Source organism: Macaca thibetana, chromosome 9, assembly GCF_024542745.1.
Source record: "Macaca thibetana thibetana isolate TM-01 chromosome 9, ASM2454274v1, whole genome shotgun sequence".
In the NCBI taxonomy this organism is placed as follows: Eukaryota; Metazoa; Chordata; class Mammalia; order Primates; family Cercopithecidae; genus Macaca; species Macaca thibetana.
Window position 1 is genome coordinate 122,069,069 of NC_065586.1, and position 21,155 is coordinate 122,090,223.

General features: G+C 42.7%; 2 protein-coding genes across 9 annotated transcripts in view; one reads left to right on the forward strand and one right to left on the reverse strand.

Annotated features, from left to right (window-relative positions):
• FANK1 (fibronectin type III and ankyrin repeat domains 1) overlaps positions 1 to 8,500 on the forward strand; it is a 121,686-nt gene extending 113,186 nt beyond the window's left edge. For 4 of the 8 annotated variants that reach the window (XM_050803765.1, XM_050803767.1, XM_050803768.1 and 1 more), the window contains 4 exons: positions 2,332 to 2,497; positions 5,924 to 6,067; positions 6,571 to 6,648; positions 6,741 to 7,107. In XM_050803765.1, coding sequence (XP_050659722.1) covers positions 2,332 to 2,497; positions 5,924 to 6,067; positions 6,571 to 6,648; positions 6,741 to 7,004 — 652 coding nt within the window. In that variant the 3' untranslated portion in view covers positions 7,005 to 7,107. Of the gene's footprint in view, positions 1 to 2,331; positions 2,498 to 5,923; positions 6,068 to 6,570; positions 6,649 to 6,740; positions 7,108 to 8,223 lie in introns of those variants that run through there. The other 4 variants (XM_050803772.1, XM_050803766.1, XM_050803770.1 and 1 more) reach the window with 3 other exon arrangements.
• A 1,753-nt stretch (positions 8,501 to 10,253) lies between these two features.
• Positions 10,254 to 21,155, reverse strand: part of ADAM12 (ADAM metallopeptidase domain 12) — a 377,462-nt gene continuing 366,560 nt past the window's right edge. The window contains exons 22-23 of the mRNA XM_050803714.1: positions 17,424 to 17,554; positions 10,254 to 15,192 (exon numbers count right to left, since the gene is read on the reverse strand). Of these exons, the coding sequence (XP_050659671.1) occupies positions 15,132 to 15,192; positions 17,424 to 17,554 (192 nt within the window). The 3' untranslated portion in view covers positions 10,254 to 15,131. The remainder of the gene's footprint in view (positions 15,193 to 17,423; positions 17,555 to 21,155) is intronic.

Sequence of the window (21,155 nt, forward strand, 5' to 3'; positions counted from 1 at the left end):
CGTTTCCCTATTGGGAAGATCTTCTGTTTTATTTTCTAACTCTATCTTGAAACATTTACACATTTAGAAAAAGTGAAAGAATAGTACAACAAACACCTGTATACCTCCCACCTAGGCTTGGCAGTTGATATTTGGCTGTATTTGTCTCTCCTTTTTTTCCCACTCTTGCTGAACTACTTTGAAATTAGTAGATAGCATAATCCTTCACCCCTCAATACATCAGAAAATGTTTCCGAAAAACACGGTCATTAACCTGCATAGTAATCATATCACTTCTAAGACACTTCAACTAATTCCTTAATATCATTGATACACAACCACCCGTGCAGGTCTCCCAACCTGTTCCCCAAAGGGCTTCCACAGCTTTATTTGGGAGGTGGTGTGTGGGGTTCGGGAGGTGGCGTGTGGGGTTCGGGAGGTGGTGTGTGGGGGTTTGGGAGGTGGCGTGTGGGGTTTGGGAGGTGGTGTGGGGCAAGACCATGATCCATTCAGGGTTCCCACATTTCATCTGGCCTTTCTCTCTATAGTCTCTTATTCTAGACCAGTCCTCTCTCTTTAAAACTTTTTTTTTTCTCATAGCAGTGACTCTTTGAGGAGAGCGGACCGGTTATCTTCTAGAATGTCCTATATTCTGGATTTGCTTGTCTCCCAGTTGTGGGGCAGGCATTTCACTTGTTCATCTATCCCTTTATTAGCAATAAAGTTAAAGACAGGCTTAAGGGCTTGATTAGGTTGGGTGCTGTGGCTCCTGCCTGTAATCCCAGCACTTTGGGAGGCTGAGGCAGGAAGATCACCTGAGGCCATGAGTTTGAAACCAACCTGGGCAACAAGGTGAAATTTTTTAAGAATTAAAAAAATTAAAGGCTTAATTAGACTCAGGTTAACACTTTGGCAAGAATACTTCAGAGCTAGTGTTGTGACTTCATGTTACATCCATCAGGAGGCATGTGATGCAGGTTGTCTCACAGGTAGTGATTCTAGGTTTCATTATTTTTTTAGTGATGACAGCAAATTTTCTTCTTTGTAAAGATAGAGTTTTCCCATTGCACTTAGAAAATAATTTTGGGGGTAATAATTCATTGCCGTGTGAATATTTCATTCGCTATTAATTTTTGTTTGTTTGTTTGTTTTTTGTTTTTTTTTGAGACAGTCTTGCTCTCTCTCCCAGGCTGGCGAGCAGTGGCATGATCTCGGCTCACTGCAACCTCCGCCTCCCCGGGTTCAAGCGATTCTCCTGCCTCAGCCTCCCGAGCAGCTGGGATTACAGGCAGCTGCCACCATGCCTGGCTAATTTTTGTGTTTTTAGTAGAGATGAAGTTTCGCTATGTTGCTCAGGCTGGTCTCAAGCTCCTGAGCTCAGGCAATCCACCCACATCAGCCTCCAAAAGAGAAAGGATTACAGGGGTGAACCACTGCGCCTGGCCTCCCCATTAACTTTTACCCAATAATGTCAGTGCCAATAATTTTATTGCCTGAATCAATTATTTAATAGGGAATTGCAAATAAGGGCTTTTCTAACTCTATGGTTTCTTTTATATTTACTAGTTGGCAGTCTTCTGTGAAAAACAGCTTCTTCCCCCCACCAACTGGGCATAGACTACATTTTATCCTAAAAAAAAAAAAAGAAAATATTTAATTTTTTCTTAAATACCAACTTTTAGAGTAGGAAATTGGTTTGATAGTTATCTCTAATAGTGTCAAATGAGTATTTTTTCCTTTTCTCTTTTTTGAATATTATGGACTTCAGATGTTTTAAAATCTAATATTTTATCCTAAGTTACAGTCAGTATTTGTTTTTTATTGAGATATAATTTACATACCATAAAGTTCACCTTTTAAAACATACAAATCAACATTTAAAAATGTATTTGCAAAGTTGTGGAACCATCACTGCTATCTACTTCCAGAACATTCATCCCCTGCCCCCCTGAAATATTAGCCCTGCACTCTTTAGCAATCATTCCCCATTACTCCTTCCCTTCAGCTTCAGGCGGCCACTCACCTGCTATTCCTGTTTTGTAGGTTGCCTATTCTGGACATTGCATATAAATGGAATCAGACAATATGTGGCCTTTCATGTCTGGCATCTTTCAGCGCAGTGTTTCAAGGTTCTTTCATGTTTGTAGCACTTCATTTCTAATATTCCATTGTATGGATATATACCACGTTTTGTACATCAGTTGATGGATATGTGTACATTTTATATGAACAATTCCCATGGCTTTTCCACTCAAGTTAGGATTTCTTGGTTTAAGCCAGGTAGGGTAAAAAGTGGAGCTGAGTTCGGTGACTGTGCTTATCGTCAAATGCTGCTTCTTCCGTATGTTGCAGTCTAATGCTGGCGTGCTATGCGGGACACCTAGATGTTGTGAAATATCTCCGAAGACACGGCGCTTCTTGGCAGGCTAGAGACCTGGGCGGCTGTACGGCTCTGCACTGGGCTGCAGATGGAGGCCACTGCAGTGTGATTGAGTGGATGATAAAGGATGGCTGTGAGGTATGGGACCTGCCTTGTTAACCATGCACATATCGTCAAGAATCTGAAATGCTGCTCCACGGGGTCTGGCAGAAGCAGGGCCTTTGATTAGTCAACCTACAAAATGCTGGAGAAAGTTTTCTGACTTAGCAAGAAAGCCCCTGAAACCTTAGAATGGACATGAGAGTGAGCTTTCCGATTGTCGTGGGGGTTTGTCTTGTGTAGGGAGAAGAAACATGTCTGAATCCAGAGCTGGACGTAATGCTTCTACTTTCTTTTTCTTTTTCTTCTTTTTCTATTTTTCTTTTTCTTTTTCTTTTGAGATGGAGTCTCACTCTGTCGCCCACGCTGGAGTGCAGTAGTGCGATCTCGGTTCATTGAGACCTCTGCCTCCCAGGTTCGAGTGATTCTCCTGCCTCAGTTTCCTTAGTAGCTGGGATTACAGGCACATGCCACCACCCCCAGCTAATTTTTGTATTTTTAGTAGAGATAGGGTTTCACGATGTTGGCCAGGCTGGTCTTGAACTCCTGACCTCAAGTGATCCACCTGCCTTGGCCTCTCAAAGTGCTGGGATTACAAGTGTGAGACACTGCACCCGGCCTGATGTTTCTACTTTGTTCTTTTGTTCATTTGCTGATTTCTTTCTTCATTCGGTCTGTCACTAAAGCTTTACTAAGCATGTACCAGATATTATCTCAAATGGTGGTGATACAAAGATATTAAGAGCTCTTATAGCCATTGTGCTTCTTGTTGCTTCTAAAATTAGGTAATTTTTATTCTTGGTTTGTTTTAAAGATTAGTCATTACAAAAAATTTCCAAAGAGCAAACTGACCCTATCAAGAATAGAACATTTCAGTTGTGTCTTTACCTGGAAACAGGCAAGTTGGTCTACTTTTGATTTCATGTTATCAGAAACTGCAAATTTGATTTAGCAAATAGAAGCAGTGTTGTTTGGACATCTATAGATATTTGAAGATGGGTAATTAGAATTAGATCAATTATGGAAATTGCTGATAACTTTGAAAACTTTAGTTCAAGACTTTGAAGGAATCAGCTAAAAATTTCAAAGCATAGAACTAAAGAATGATGGACAAAGTTCTGTGCTATCTGTGACTGCCAGATGGTGTGTAGTGCTGAGAAATTAAGTCGATGACCTGGAAAATCAACTCAAATTGAGAAAAGTCATGTCTCCTGGAAGATGTCAGTAGATTTGTTCTAGTTTGTTTCTGAAGGGTAATTGAGGGAAAGTGAGACTTCAGTTATGGGATCTACCTGGTTCCTGCTGCTGCTTTTGGAGAATTAAGAAAAGTGCCCACTTATAGGAAAAATTTCAGTCATTAAAAATTTATTACATTTCTTATTTTCCTTATGTTTTAGAGACAGGCACAGAGGCAGGAGGCTGAGCCTATGGGCTTCCATAGTAGAGCTGGGCCCACGTGCCATGTGTGGTAGTGACAGCCACACACTCCTTGATTGGTTTATGATGAATTCTGGGCAGGTTTTGCACCTAGTGAAAGTCTGTGGTTGAAAAAGAAGGTTGTACTTTGCTGTAAGAAGTCAGGCATCCAGGCCGGGCGCAGTGGCTTATGCCTGTAATCCCAGCACTTTGGGAGGCCAAGGCGGGTGGATCACTTGAGGTCAGGAGTTCGAGACCAACTTGGTGAACATGGTGAAATGCTGTCTCTACTGAAAATGCAAAAATTAGCCATGTGTGGTGGTGGGCGTCTGTAATCCCAGCTTATTAGGCAGGCTGAGGCAGGAGAATTGCTTGAACCCAGGAGGTGGAGGTTGCAGTGAGCCAAGATCGTGCCACTGCACTCTAGCCTGGGCGACAGAGTGAGACTCCATCTCGAATGAATGAATGAATGAATGAAGCATTCACAATAGGGCAAATCTCTATCAACATTTAAATACTGGAGTTTTGGAAATGTTGGCTCTCAGGGCTTCAGATATCAATATACTTATTTGGGAGAAATTCCATCTTTGAAGCACTGGAACTACTTTGCAGAGGACAGAACAGTAAGCATGGATGTGTTCACTATAGATTTCCACATGACTGGCCTGGTGGCGGATGGATGATGTCAACATGAGTCTCTCCATGTTCTGGCAGATGGCTCACCTGATGCTTCTGAAGCCCATAGGAAGGACTTGGGACCCAATCACCACCTTCTTCCCAAATGTAATGATCATATACTAAGAGTGACTTATTGGTGACTTATGTATTCATTTCTGCATTTAATGATCCATGTGATCTCAGGAAAGGCACTTCTCTGAGATTTAGTTTGATCGTTTGTAAACCAAGAATAAAAATACCTACCTCTGATTAACCTTTAGGACCAAAAGAGAAAGTGTGTGTAAAGAGGGTTGAAAGCTTGTATAAAGCATCATGTAATATGAGGTGCTTATTTTATTATTCTTTAAATATAACGGAGTGTGTTGCCCACAGGTTAGTTCTTTTCGTGAAGAAGAGCTGCAAATCCAAATCGTGTTACAGTGGATAATCTTATACGTAGAAATACCCTGAAGTGCCCCCAAGATCTCCTGGAAATTCCTTGTTTGTTGTTCCATTCTGAAGTTTTACTAAAGCTGTGCTTCATCTTTGAGTAATTTTTCTGTAACAGATTGTGTGTGTGTGCGTGCATGTGCTCATGTGTGCTTACATGCATGTGTGCACATGGTACGCATGTGTGCATGTACACGTGCACGTGTGTATCTGAGCACACACATGTATCTGTCTTTACTTCAGCACCACTCTTCGTGGATTGGTGAGGTCTTCACTGGAATTGGAAGAGACAACATTTACATTTTCTTAATCTGAAATATTTATTTTAAAACACTAAATTGAGAGATTTCAGTGTAGAGAAGATGATCAGGAAATAGCCATCTGATTACTGGGCACACTGTTTTGGAGAAGCCATTAGACTTTTCAGACAGAGTTTGTGTAATGAATCTGGTTGTTCTGTATTTTACCTGTAGGTCTCCTGCCTAAAATTGATAAGTATTGGTAAGCATAAGAGTGTGTGTGTATATATTATTACGGTCTCATTCCAGAAAGGATGTAAAGCTGCTTACAACGATACATAAAAGAAAGAACAATGAATGCTAGGTGAGGAAAGTTAGGCAAAAGAAAATAAGAACTCACCAGGAGCCAAGGGGAAAGTAGTTCAGTTAATTTTTCTAGCCCACCTTTTTTCCACTTTAAAGGATGTAGGTGAAGAAGCTGACGGGGAGACCCTGGGGCCTCTCAGCACCCTCTAATGCGATTCTAACACATGTCTTTGCAGCACAGAAATGTGACTTAAATTAGAACAGTGCAGTGAACCAAATATAGAAAGACTGCTATCTAAGTCCGGGCACTGGGGCAAGCAAATATTCCTTTTATAAGTTTGAATCAGTTAAAGAAAAAGAAATTGGGCTTAACACAGCTGTTTCTCTGGCGCAACAGGTAGATGTCGTGGACACTGGTTCAGGATGGACCCCACTCATGAGAGTCTCTGCGGTGTCGGGAAATCAGAGGGTGGCCTCTCTTCTAATTGATGCTGGAGCCAATGTGAATGTGAAGGACAGAAATGGAAAGACGCCCCTTATGGTAGGTCCTCCTCCCGAAAATAGGCAGTTTTCTGCGTGGAATTAAGGTCAGAGCTTTTTCTGTAATTAGACAATTCTTGTGAGTTCAGCCCTGCACCAGCCCTTGGGTTTGACTGTGTGTGTGTTCCCTGTCGGCTTGTTCATAAGGGCATGAGGCTATCACTAGAATACTTCGTTGCCTTTTTATGACTATTGAAGGAGTAAAGAGCCCTTGTCCCCAAGACCGCTGTGGGATCAAAACAGATCTGGTGAAACAAAGAACAAACTGCTTTCTGTCCTGGTTTTCGTGTGGAGAGAGGGAGGGTCCGTTTTCATTTTCCCTGGAGTTGCTACCACTGCAGCTGTAGAGGAAGTGCTGTGCCTGCAGGCCACGCAAAGCCACAGTGGCCCTTTGTGGGTTGCAGGGGGGCTGCTGGGACCCTGCACGCGCCAGGCTCGTGCTCCCTGCTGTGTGTGCCCTGGAGGGAGATGCTCATGCACACCACCCTGGGTTTTGTTTTCTAGGTGGCTGTGTTAAATAATCATGAAGAGTTAGTTCAGTTACTTCTTGACAAAGGGGCAGATGCAAGTGTAAAAAATGAGGTAAATGAGTCCATCTTTATGTAAAGATTTTCCTCGGAGGGGGAGAAAGAACATTTATAAGCATGTAAAATTTTTGTTGTTTCCTGTTTCAGTTCGGCAAAGGTGTCCTAGAAATGGCCAGAGTTTTTGACAGACAGGTTGGGATGCTCTTTCTGCCTATCAAGGCTAATTTTGTAGTCCTTCTAGACTCAAACCACCAAAACCCTGCATTACATTCTCCTGTCTGTTTTGTTTATCCAGAGTGTAATCTCCTTATTAGAAGAAAGGAAAAAAAAGCAGAGGCCAAAGAAGTCTTGTGTCTGCTGATGAGAGCACCACTCATCTGCGAAATGCACGTAAAACAAAGTGAACCGTGACTGTGAAACTAGGGATGGGAAATTCTGCATCTTGGAGGGCTGTACATTTATTTATTTATTGAAGATTCACTGATCCCACTTTGAAATACATCTTTTTACCTAAGCACGCGCATATGTGTTGCCATCACTGGGTGTCTGTAGAATGGGGATGTTTTCTTGCCCTTGTGCCTTTTGGAGTTAGACATGAAACAAAATATTGATGCACCGGAGCTACACAAACACACATGGGTCTCCGACTCCCGGCTCCTGCCCCGCAAGCTGTCCTCCGACCACGCTAGGCCTTGCTGGAATTCTTTCCCTCATGTGTTTTCAATTAAATCCTGCCCTCCCAACTTAGGGCTTCCAGGCTGGTTGTCAGGCCACTGCTCCCTCCTGGAGCGGTGCTCCTTCGAAAAGCCCAGGCGTTTTCTCTTCAGCTGTTGGCCTCACATCAAAGCTCAAAATACATATTTCAAGACTCCAGTTCTGTTCTGTTAGAGGTGTCTGCTTGAGGGTCAGCCTTCTTAGACCACAGACAGGTCTAATGTGTTTGCATATACTCGGGCCCTGACAATGAAAGACTTAGCCTGCTCATGGGTTGACGACGTAGCCAAAGGGTAGTGTATTAAATTTTGTCTTCAGAGCAGAAGGTTTTCTGATGCTGATTATGCAGTTCCTAGACAAGTAGGAATTAACCGCAACCATGTCTGCTGGTTGGGAGCTTAAAGACACAAATGTGGTAGAGCTTCAACTCAGCAAACATACTTCAAAATCAGCAAAAAAGTGAGCACACAGACCACATGAATTTTATGTCTCCAGAGACACACTGGTTAACTTGGCCCCATGGGAAAACCAGCTACAAAGGTCTGTAGAGGAGTGGATTTTTTTTTTTTTTCTGTAGGGAAAGACTAATAAAAGGTAATTAAAGCTCCAAAGCTTGTGCTGAGGGGCATAGAGAAAAAGCACAAAGTTTTATTGACGTTAGCAATCAGCTTTATTCCAAAGAGCTCACAGTATATTCAATTTAGGAATTGGATTTGTGGACCATATATAGTCCATTCCTTAACTATTTCATGAGTGTTTTACCTTTTGTACAAATGCATATTCCTTTAGATTTGCCAGATTAGATTTTTAAAACCTCTTTAAAAATTGGAGCACATTTACAACTCTCCACAGGTTCCCCTTTGGTTGGTGGTCAATGTTGACATTCACCTTAGTTTCATTTTTTGGTCTCTTGTAGACTATATTCACTAGCCTGCTCTATGGAAGAAGTGTGCGTCCCTTCTGGTTGACATCAAGCTTGGCAAAACTGTCCACCCTCCTGATCAATATCGAACCATCCTTATATTCTTGAGATCATCTCCCTGGGTTATGGTGGACTGCAGGATTCTTCATGCTCATATGCTATGTATGTTTGCTCTTTTTCTTCTTTTTGCTTAATGAGATTAGAAGGTGGTCTATATACACTGTTTGAATTTTCCCAATGAGCAACTCATAGTTTTATTAGCTCTACTTTTTTCTAATGAACTTATCCTTAGGTCTACAAATTCATTTCTTCTATTTTTTCCCCTGGGTTTATTTTATTGTTCCTTTTATAACTTATAGTAGATATTAAATTCCCTTTTTCATCCTTTACAAATTAATATATAGATTTAGGGCTATGAATTTCCCCCCAGCAGTGCTTTAGTTACATTATCATAGAAGTTTTCTAAACTTTTGATGAAAAATACAACTGGGAGAACTTGCTAAGTACACATTTCATAGCCCCATCTCAGCTCTTTGAATTGGAATCTCCAAGGAAAGGGCATGAGCAATGGATTTTAATGGGTTTGAACAAGCATCACAAGTGAGTTCTTCTAATTCCAAGAGTTTGAGGATCCCTACCATCATGTGTGCTATTACAAATGTTTTCACTTGCTGTTTTCTAATCTGCAATTCATCTTTGAAAACTAATGAATCATTACATTTCTAGCATATGGAATTATTTTTTGAGAATTTTTTTTCCTCTAAGGCACTTGGAAAGATGATATATTCTGTATATTTGGAGTATCCTGTTATATATATATCAATTATGGTTGAAGTTTTATATGTACTAATTTTTGCCAGCTTGTGTGATCATAGGTGGAGAATGGTAAGAATAAAGACTCCTTTGGCTGGGTGTGGTGGCTCACACCTGTAATCCCAGCATTTTGGGAGGCCAAGGTGGGCGGATCATGAGGTTAAGAGTTCGAGACCAGCCTGGCCAACATGGTGAAACCCTGTCTCTACTATAAATACAAAAATTAGCCAGGCGTGGTGGCCCGTGCCTGTAATCCCAGCTACTCAGGAAGCTGAGGCAGGAGAATCACTTGAACCCAGGAGGCACAGGTTGCAGTGAGCTGATATCACACCATTGCACTCCAGCCTGGGTGACAGAGTGAGACTCTGTCTTTAAAAAAAAAAAAAAAAAAAATTCCTTTATTCTTATTAGCATTTTGTATATGTATTTTTCTTTGTATTTTCTGTAGTTTTATTAAGTTGGATGCTGCATTTCTTTTCTTTTTTTTTTCTTTTTTTTTTTGAGACAGAGTCTTGCTCTGTTGCCCAGGCTGGAGTGCAGTGGCCAGATGCAAGCTCCGCTTCCCGGGTTTACACCATTCTCCTGCCTCAGCCTCCCGAGTAGCTGGGACTACAGGCACCCGCCACCTTGCCCGGCTAGTTTTTTTTGTATTTTTTAGTAGAAACGGGGTTTCACCGTGTTAGCCAGGATGGTCTCAATCTCCTGACTTTCTGATCCACCCGTCTCGGCCTCCCAAAGTGCTGGGATTACAGGCTTTTGAGCCACCGCGCCCGGCGATGCTGCATTTCTTAACCTTGTAAATAGGCACCTGTTTACACTTACATTTTTCATACACTTAAATTTTTCATACCAAATAACTCCGATATTAATGTCTGTACCACTGCTTGCTTGCTTTTTGGATTTCTTATGTAAATAGATGAGTTTTAAAAAGTTAGGTTATACATTCACATTGTTCAAAAACCATATCAAGCCTCACCCCCCATGCTGTGTGTGAGCATCTTCCTTCCTGTGCCACAGTCTCACACGTTCATGTGGCTGGTAGCACACACGCCTTACGCACCCCCACCCTGCCAACCATTCTTCGTAGTTTCTTTTTGTACTGTTCCAAAATTTTCTCAAGCATCTATAAATGAATGAGAATACATTTTTCTACATGAAGGCCTTCCCCCAATTTTTGTAACATTCTCAGTAACAAATGAGATACACGTTGATTTACCTTTATACTATTTATTGGGTTTAATATTTGTAACAATTTTTTCTACTGAAATAGCAGGTTGTGTTTACCTGTCAAACCCCAATATGAGAGATGTGTACAAAAGCAACAGACTGATATAAAAAGGTACGTGAAAAAATTAGCAAACCAAAGCATGATAAATGGATGAAGCACTATAAAATGACTGTGCTGGTTTACGTAACTGTATCTTTAATCTATACTGTGCTAAATAGCCTATAGCCACGTTTTAAAGAGTTCCAGGAACAACTGCCACACATTCAAAGAACAAGCATTCACTACAGCCTCCCGATTTGACTTGATGGGAGGGACAGGAGAATGAGTCACTCTGCCACCACTTTTCCTGCCTTGGATTTGTAGAGGATTTTTTTTTTTTTTTTTGGTCTAATTTGTTTTTCCTATCACTGCCCTACTAATGTACCTGCTTATAGGCCATGAAAATAAAATGCCATTCAACTTTTTTTGTAAAACTAAAATAATCATATGGTACTTAATCTTTGGAGGATTTAATATGTGCTAAATGGAGGGAGGACTAGAGAGTTACCTTATAGGAGAATCACGGGGAACAGAGAAACTGCTTTTTGAAGATGATGTGGAAGGTCAGGATGGGTTCCAGGGCATTCAACCTGGAAGAGCTGAATAGCTTTACATTGAGAATTACTTTATGTGTTAAATCTTCTGGCCATCATTATCCATTGTTGGATATTTTAACAATTTTATAGTTATTCTTTTCAATTTTTCTCATATGAAACTGTAAATGGCTGTACTAGAAGCTGTCATTACTGTTCCAAAAAGTGAAGGGGATTTTCTCTACACAAGGAAAGAAAATGGCACATTCACATGTAGGTTAAGTAGCTTCTGGAAACATCTTCACTGCACAGAAATGGTTCTCAGCATGAGGCTCCCAAACTTTCTTAGAGTGCCATTCATTTTAGTATCAGAGTTTTGAAATAGGTTTAAAAGCAATAGATGTCAATAGGAACTTTAAGGCGAGTTAAGAGAATTTTGTAATTATAAGTTGATTTTCTATGGCTAACTTCCCCTTCTGATTAGAACAAGACATTGGGTGGGAGGTCCTCTGCTGGACTCAGGCTGGTGGGGTTGCTCTGGGCTGTGGCCCTGGAGAAGGCTGGGCTTTGGGCATCCCTTGGGTGGGCCTTGTAGGGACAGCCACACACTGCAGCAGTCACCACTTTGGCTGATCTAAAGTGGCAACGGAAATAGCAATTTGACTGTCACAAACTGGAGATGCATTGGCCTGGGGTTTGACCTGGGAAAGGGGCTTGTGTCTGGGTGATAGGGAAAGGTAAACAGATGTATTGGCCACTGGCTTCCTGTGGGCAGCTGTGTTGAATCAGCCTGCTGCTGAGTCACAGGGAGTAACTGCAGCTGCCTAGGGCTGGCTTCTAGCATGGGAGAGGAGGAGGAAAAGGGGTCCTGCAGTGTCCCCCAGCAGCCGGTCATAGTGTGTGAAACTCCTAGCCTGAGAGCCCCACCTCTGATCAGCACTAGTGTTGGGAGACTTCTGGGAGGGTTTATGACTTTCAGCTGGGTAACTGGTGTCTGGCTGGGGCCATCTTGAGCGCAGTGAGGAAGGATCTCTCAGCCTGAGTGATACGTAGGGGAGCCCTGCATATAGCAGTTTCGAAATGAGTACGCCTCACGAGGAAAGTCTGCAAGAGGTCAGGGTGCATGAGAAGGATCTGGCCCTGCTGCCCTGTCACTGCCTTGTACCCTTTCTGCTGCTGGGGGTCTCATTGGCTCAGAGTGCTTAGTAAACATCAGTGGCAAAGGGGCAGGAGGACGCTCAGCCCTGCCAGTCGGCCCAGCACCAGGCTCTTTTTAGCACCGTGGAGACCATAGGCTCCTAAGAACATTCTGACACAGTGTTAGCAGGGTGTTTTTTTGAGGATGCATTGATGTATTGATTTGCCAGGGAACAGTGGCCTATAGTTCAGCCTGAGAATTCTCATAAAGTTAAGAAGGCATAAAAATGTCCCCCCCGAGACTCGTCAGGAGTATTTACTCTCCTACAGTTTAATTTGCTGCTTTTGTGGTTTCTGTGACGTCATCCCACATGTGTAAGCTGGAAAAATCCACCCTGGGAAGTGTAACCTCCTGTGTGTATTTCCACAATGGAGGATGTTAGGCTTCGTTTCCCTCGGTTGCTACACATCTGATTACATGTGTCAGGAGACAAACCTTTCAGTGGAATTGCCTGGAACCTGTGAAGTGAGGTCATAGAACCTACAACTGTAAGATGATGTAGGAAGAAAAGTGGCCTCTGGGCTACTTTGTGTCTAGTCGCATTGACTTTCCAGGTGATGGCCTTACAAAACTCAAACCGCCTCTATTATTCATGCCCATACAATCTTTAAAAAAACACTAGATTGCCATTGAAATATATAAGTATTAATTTTTTGTTGTTGTTTTGAAGATATAAAAAGGAGTACTCCACTCCCTGCCTCCCCCCACCACAAAACACCCTGGTTATTGGTTCGTTTCCTAAGTTACGAATTTGCTGTTAAATATGCTTCACTTGATAAATATTGCATCTTGGAAGGATTAATACTGTCTGTATTGTAAGGGAATATTACTTTAAATATGTTCTTATTCAGAAATAAAATGCATGGCTCTATAAAAACAAATTAGTACTGTAGAGATGCGAATGTGTCATCAGCCACGGCCCCTAAGTGGCCATTGATGACATGGCATAAGATCACAGTTTTAACCTCCTTTAATAGCAAACTCTTCCTGGCTCTCTGAAATAGAAGCATAGGAATTACAGCTAAGAACAAACAACAAAAGAAAAACTCAATTCATATCCTCTTATAATAGGAGGAAGGGCTAACATGCCAGATCTAAGGATTTGGGCATCTAAAAAGACAATGCCCCCATAATGCACCATAAAATTCTGTAAACCTTTTTAATAGTATATATATATATATATATGTTTGGCCTTAGTACAATTACCAAGTGTAATATCAGTTACAGTAATTATGTATCTCAGCAGTATTATTTTCCAGCATGGCTTTACATTTTTAAGAACTTAACTATAGAATAAACAGATGCATGCTATAAGAGTTGGAATGTATTAGAGCTAGGTTCCCTTTTGTGTGTGTTTGTGTCACATGTTTACTTAGTTTATCCCATAGTCATGAATACTATGTTGCCTAGATACAGTGGGGAACACCGGGAAAGTGAGACGCAGTTTTGTTTTCTGGAAGGCAAACCAAGATTCTTGGTACATATTTTTCTTTGTTTCAAGGCATAGGAAAACTGTTGACCCCCAAAAGAAGCCCTTCTCATAATACACTCAGAGTGAATTACATAACTGTTGTCAATTGTCTTCTAATGTGAAAACCAGTCACACATGACCCCTCCAGAAGACACTTCTCACTCCAGAAGTGAGAGGCATCATGACATTTTACTTTATCTGAGTATTTTTGTATTTCTCATGCCATTAGTCATCTTAAAGACCTTGTGAAACATGGCTCCCTAGTCAGGCATTTGAAGAGTGAAAAGTTCAAGGGGATGCTGCCCAAGCCAGCATCTCACACATATTTAGGAAGTTGATAAGCAGGTTCATTTCTTTATCACGTTCTGTGATGCTCAACAGGTAGGTTACAAGTGTTTGTTAAAAGCATCTTTTAAAGATTCCTGCAGCCAAGTTGGAAAAAGAGGATGCCCCATAGAGAAGGCTCTTTGTCCAATATCTACGAATGATAGCAGACGTGAGCTATACCCATGAATATCACATTCCATTTGGTTGCAGTTTTTGCAAGCATAAAGAGTCTGCCTAATTTTCAATAAGTTGAACTTTGCAGTAAAAGGAGATTTTTAAATTGACAGACTTGATTGACTAGATCTGGTTAATGGTTCACATCTGAAAATAGTTGTGGTCCCATAGAAAGCCTCATCTGTCTGAATATATGATCGTTGTGTTACAGTTTGTGGTGATTTGCTCGGCTCCAAGCAGTACAGGGAGGTGGTGGTTTGCAGTGCCTGGGCAGTAGGTTTCTTGTAGAAACACCACCTTTCCCAGTCTAAATAACCTACTGGTGGCAGTGCTCTAGAAAGGACAGCCAGAAAAAGAAGTGCTTGGCATTTCTATCAAGCACAACCTTGAGCCAAACATGCTCACGGCTGGTCAACTCAGGGTCAAGTTCCAGCCTGTCTAGTGTTCCAGTCTCTATCCTCGTGTGGCTACACCTTAAAATTCCTGTCTGCAACCCAGGTTCTCTCCAAAACTTCCTGGCCAGAAGCCAGATTTCTACCTGCTGTCCCAGAGCTGTCCCTGGGAGCTTGCCTGCCAGTTGTCAAGGGGCACAGGGCCTCCCTGAAACCAGACACAGCCTGGACCTGAAGCCCCTTGGCTCTGGCCTGAGATAGGGAATCTAGAAAATCAACTGAAGTTCCACTTGGGGTCTCTTGAGCTGCATCTGGTACCATAAGCACAGCTGGGGGTAGGTGGGGGACTGCTTTCCAATAAGGCCTTGATCAGAAAGCAAACACATCTTGTCCAGAATCCCATCAAGCAGGATATTTCAAGTTCACTAAAATACTAAAAGCACAACAAGCCTTCTGCCATGGAAAACTCAGTGATGGTAAAAATGCCTACCACAGCGCACTGCACTGTAATCAACATTCTGCATAAATTAATAATTTACAAGTACCTGAGCAAGTAGACAGAGCACCATAGCACAGCACAGCACTGACGGCAGTAGCTCAAAGTTCTTATAGTAATGATGTTTTAAACATTAAAAAAAATCCTAAAAGTTGGTACAAAAAAACTCCAACTGGAGCTGAAAGATAGTGCAAACTTCTGTCTTCACTGTTGAAAAAAGGTGTCAGCTTCTCACTTAATGTAGGCGGTGTGGGTGGATCTGGGCACTTGGTGTGGATATTGTGGAGCAGGTCTGAATGAAGAGAGGAGGAAAAGAAATGATAAGAGCCCTTGAGAAGTGATTCTGAGGATAAGAGAGGTCTGGGGTTGGAGATGTATTCTGACAGGCTGAAGGGTTTTCTGTGTCAGATAGCACTGCCCCTCATAACGGTGGCGGGAGACCTCTCTCCAAAGCTGCACTTCCCACCCACAAGTCGGCTCTAGAACAGCACTGTCCCACAGAAAAAATGTGAGCTACACAAGAAATTTTCTAGTAGCTACATGAAAAAAGTAAAGAGAGAGGTGAAATTAACTTCAGTAATACATTTAACTCAGTACACCTAGAGGACTATTTCAACAGGTCATCAATAGAAAAAAAATGATAGTTGACATTTTAGGGTACTAAGTCTTCAAAATACAGTAAGACTTTTACCAGGCACAACATGCCTAGCAGTCCCTGTATCCTGCAGCACAGCTCCAGAGAACAGGGAGCAAAGGTGGGTACCCAGTATCCCTCAAAAATGAAATGTGTGGGACAGGACCAAAATCAGCAACTGACGTAAGATCGGCCACGGCTTGAGGGCATTTCCGAAAAAGGGCTTCCCCTCATTGTGTTCATGTAGTGTTTCTTCCTCAAATAGAACAAGAACAATAACTTCAACATGCAAACCACAATGAAATAATTAGGATGCTGCGCAGTTTTTCTCTATTTATGCAGTCGGGAATTAAGCAATTGTCCTGACCCTTTGACTGCCTTTATCTCTGAGATTTATTAGGCAGCTCTTTCTTTCACAGGCCAAACATTCTTCCCAAGAGCTGCAATGAAATCACTCCAGTGTGTCTTCTCCTTCAGAGATACTGAACCCAGGGCCTGGCCAACACAGTACCTTTGGTTCTTTTGAGCTCATAAAGCAGGCTTCCTGCCAAGAGGGCATGTGTGTCAGAAGAGTGCTTTGGCTTGGGTTTAACTCAGCTGTGTGCTGGTAAATGTTTAACAGCCCATGGGGTTGGGGGCAGGAAAGCCTGATTTGCAGTGTTTGCCGATTTCCATGGTGTAAATACTCCCCCTGTGGCTGATTTCAAGCTACCACCTGATGTCACTAAACATGGAAGAGATGCAGGCAGCTACCATGACCTAGGTTTTCTGCCTTACAGAAATAATGGTCAAGTGCAATCTCAAGAGCACAGATAATTACAGCAAAATGGATATTAAAACATGAAGTGAGTTTTGAGCACCTATTACCTTTGTTTCTAATATAACTTATAAATTTGTATAACTGAATCCTTACTATTGGCTAGGTTTAAATTCCTGGAAATTTGTTAGCTCTCACCAACCAGGGTGAGCTGGCTCCCCCACACCATGAGGTTAGCTTCCCAGCAGAGGTTGGGATTGAGGTCTCTGCCTTTCTAGTGGACCAAGCAGAAGTTGTGAAAGGTGATTGCTTTTGCCCATTGTCCCTGTTTTCCCAGCGTCCTGCTGCTGGGCAGCTGCTTTGCCTTACTCCCCACATGTCCCTTGCTCCTGCTGTGTACCTCCAACCCAACTAATGTCTCAGGGCCTCAGGAACTGGGCAGAGTCTGCTGAGAGTTGTGGAGGTGGGCGTTGAGATGGTTTGAATCTGTGTTCCTGCCTCAGTCTCATGGCAAATTGTAATCCCCAAAGTTGAAGGTGGGGCATGGTGGGAGGTGACTAGATCATGGAGGCAGATCCTTCCTGAATGGTTTAGCACCTCCCCCTTTTCTCTTTCTCCTGCTCCAGCCATGTGAAGTGCTGGCTTCCCCTTCTGCCATGATTGTAAGTTTGCTGAGGCCTCCCCAGAAGCATATGCTGCCATGCTTCGTGTACAACCTATGGAACTGTGAGCCAATTGAAACTTTTATGAATTACCCAGTCTTAGGTATTTATAGCAATGTGAGAACAGACTAACACAGGTGTCCAGTATTCATACTGTCATGCTACTTGGTAGCTCTTTTTTTTCTTTGTGTCTTACAGGCCTGGCTTTCTCAGGTACTGTAGTTTTATGGCATCTTGATTTGCTCTCTTAGGTCCACTGTGGCTGTTGATAGGCACTGTGTGGTGATGCATGTGATTATAAGCTCGTGGACTGCTTCCTTCCCGGTAATTGTCATGTCTATTTTATGGTATTCCCAGTTGTAGGGGGAGCAGGAAGCATGGCCTAGACAACTGCACCCCTGTCCTGGCTTGGATTAGCCGTGGTCGGTCCTACAAGAGTTTGAGAGAGAGACATAGCGTGTCACACAAACCTGAGGGGTGCCAGGCGGAGCCCGGTCTCCCGCTGTCCTGGGGTCCTGGCCAAGGCATGGGTGAGCCGAGTTGTTCTGGCCAGAGGATCTGCAGGCAGAGGCTTCTGAGGGGGGTTTGGCTTACAGGTCCCCTGCAACAAACATAGCGTTAACTTTCCAGGAGCCAGCAGAAGCCCCTGAGAAGCAGGGCCTGCCACTCGGCACAGGCCCTGATTCCTGAATATCATCCTCTCACCGTGCAAGGTGGGTGGAGGCTGAGCTCTGTTAACCTTCTTGCCAAAATTTTCTCTAACATTTAAGACTTATCCATGGATCACAGTTATAAACACTCGACTGTGGGGCTTCTGGGCTGGCCCTGGGCCCTGGGGTAGAGTTGATGTTGGGGTTTCTCTGCCAATGTCACCCTGAGAACACACACTTTCCTGTGCTTTCTATTCACCCTAAAATGAGAAGTTGGTGAAAATCTTTTCAACATCACATTTCTTCAGTTTTGCCAACATCACGTAGCAGGACTCATTCATCTGTGGGTGGATTAGATGGTGAGGATGGTCGTGCTCAGTCGGCCACGTGTAGGCGCTGTTCCACATGTTGCTCCAGATGGCTCCGTGAAATGCACCGAAGTTCCTCCACTAAATACTTTCTCATAAGCTCAAAGAATTGATGCAGTGGTGTGAGGGACAAGTCAAGTTTTGTAAACACACTAAGGGGCAGGGCTGTGTTGACCAGAAGCCAGTTGAGGGAGTTGGCCAGGGAAGGTGGGGTTATTCCACACTGGGTTTTAGCCAAAAATGATGCTTTGGGACTTGTGCAAGTCACTTGACCTCTTTCTCTGGAAAATGTGGGGAAAAAGACCTATCTCAGCATTGTTATGAGGATTAAAGAAAATAATGCATAGACAGTTCCCAGCACACACTTAATAGTTATTAATATCAGCATTCCTTCATGCCACAATCTAAAAATGTTTAATAGAAAAACGGCAGGGCGAGGTGGCTCATGCCTGTAATTCCAGCACTTTGGGAGGCCGAGGTGGGCGGATCACCTGAGGTCAGGAGTTTGAGACCAGGCTGGCCAACATGGTGAAACCGCATCTCCACTAAAAATACCAAAAAATTAGCCTGGCATGGTGGCACGTGCCTGTAATCCCAGCTACTTGGGAGGCTGAGGCAGGAGAATCACTTGAACCCAGGAGGCGGAGGTTGCAGTAAGCTGAGATCGTGCCACTGCACTCCAGCCTGGGTGATAGAGCAAGACTGTCTCAAAAAGTGTAAGAACACATGCCGCTTTTTTTGTGGGGCCCCTCCTGTGGATACACATGAGAGAGGGGTTCATTGGAACTGTGTCCAGAAGTCAGTGTTGGACACATCTCTGCTCTGGGCCCCAGGTGAATGTGGGTGCCATGTCTTGTCCTTGAAGCCTGGAAATTCATCTTCATGAATGCATAGAACGTCTGTCAGAAACGGTGCTAGAACCTCCAGGAGACAGAACACCCCTAATAATGAAATGCTCCAATTCACCATCATAGGACCCAGTATGCCTTATATCTAGCAACACTCAACAATGATTTCAAACACTTGAGTTGAATTTCTCTCACAGTGCCAATCACATGAAATGACATTCAGCAGTTGGGGCTCAGCTGAAAGAATGCAACAATATAATCACCATTTAACGTATCTTTGTAAAGCAAAGGAAGCTACCACAGAAGTCTGTAGACCACAGGTGTGTGGAAGATAAGCTGAGTTGGAACAATGGACACACTGGGCTAGGAAAAAGTCCCTGAACAAGGGACAGACTTAGAAGTGACATTTCTACATTAGTTTTCATTAAAGGAAACATCAAATAGAAAAAATCCCCCAGCTAGGAATAAAGGCTGTATAATGTGCCCAACAGCATGGTTTGTTTATATATTCAACTAGCTCCACATACACACACAGCGTCCTCACTGGTAGAGAGGGGATGGTCATAGTCCCTTCCTCCCAGGTGGATGTGAAGGTTAAATGAGATATTGAGGCTCCTAGCACAGGGCCTGGCATGCAGTAACCCATGCATGTTAGCTGCTGCTGGATTACAGTTATTAATGGAGTGAATTTACCACCAAAAAGCACTGTAACCCTACTAACAAACTTTGGATAATTAAGGTAACAAATCAAGCTCCCTTTCCTATAGCTAACAGAAAACCATGAGCAAGACATTAGTGTGTCATGTAAAAATGGATGTATGCACTCGTCAAATTGAAATAATTAAGCAATACTAGTTTTGCTGGTAAGTATGACTAAGCTGTCTTGACAATAAAGATAACGTCAGGTTTTTATTGCAATGCTGAAGGAAAAAGTGAGGTATGTATCACAATATATTTGAATTTATCATGGAAACATAGGAGGTAATTAGGTTAGCCGTTCATTCTAGTTTGCCTGGGACATTCACAATTTGTTTATCGTCCTGTTTAATTATTAATCACACTCAGGCACGTCTCCTACGTTAGAAGATATATGGTCACCATAGTGAAGAAAACCCAAATGGCTGAGATGCTGATTGAAGGGTCTGACCTCCAACCTGGGGATCAGTGCAGGCACCATCTGCTTCCTCTAGCCATGGCCAGGACATGGTTTGGATGGAAGCATGAGACAGGTTGCAAGCAAAGATGTTGCCTAGGTAAGATGCTGGCTTCCTGCCAGGGCTTAACTGGGACAGAATGACCATGGAACAGTGGGGTTAGTCCAAGAAGATGTGCCTTCACGTCTTAGACATTAGGCATGGAGGTGTGGAACCTATGATGCAAGAAGCACCAGCTGTACATTTTGACCTTGGAGGAAGGGGTGAAATTGCCATGCTCTTTTAGGTATTGCTTTTCATTCTGCCTTTGTAAAACCTAAACCTGAACCTGTCCCAGAGAAGTTCAGTGTGATCACCAAGCATCATCTGAAGGGAGCTGAGAAATGACTCTAGGCAGATCACTCACACATGATAAACATTTCTTTAAATCTATTTTCATTTTAAACAAGGAAATGAAGAATTCAAACCTCATTCTTATGCCCTCTTAACTTCTTCCAGATATTGAAGAAAAATCCAGGTATGCTATTAAATAGGGCTGTTCCATTCTTCTATTTTCTGCTCATGTTCTGGTAATAGCCACATATTTCAAATTTTTTAGAAGTTTCAAAACAATTTTAAATCCAAATATAACCACTTTGCCTTGACCAGCATCATGAAGAAGTCTCAGCTGTTATCAACTTCACATGGTAAACGAGAGTAAACATGCCCTGCTTATCCAGAGAAATCTCTGCAGGAAGACTGGAATTCATCACAGGAAAATGCCAGAGATGCCCCAGAGATCCCTGGTGAGCTCATGCAGGGCTGGGGCGGCATCAACATGTTTCACTGTGCAAATTCAGTCTACCTCTAGCTAAAAACAGTTGTGGGAATTATGGCTATAGATCAAAATATAAATGTTGCAAACCCTAATGTAGGTATCATGGAATTTGCCAAAGTTGACAGGCAGGCCTTCCATTTCCAGTAACATGGCAGGCTCTGTTGTTGTGCTGTACCCCTTCTCTGATAACCAAGAGTTACAAGGCAGTAAATGTTTAAGTGAAAGCAGCAGCTTGGAATAGTAACTGAAGATGGAGGCATCTGGCAAGTTAGGGAAACCTAAATGTGGGTTTTGATACTCTTTCACAGTGAGGAATACAGAAATCCAACCGAGGTCAAGATGTGGGCAGAAACCAAATGTCCAAG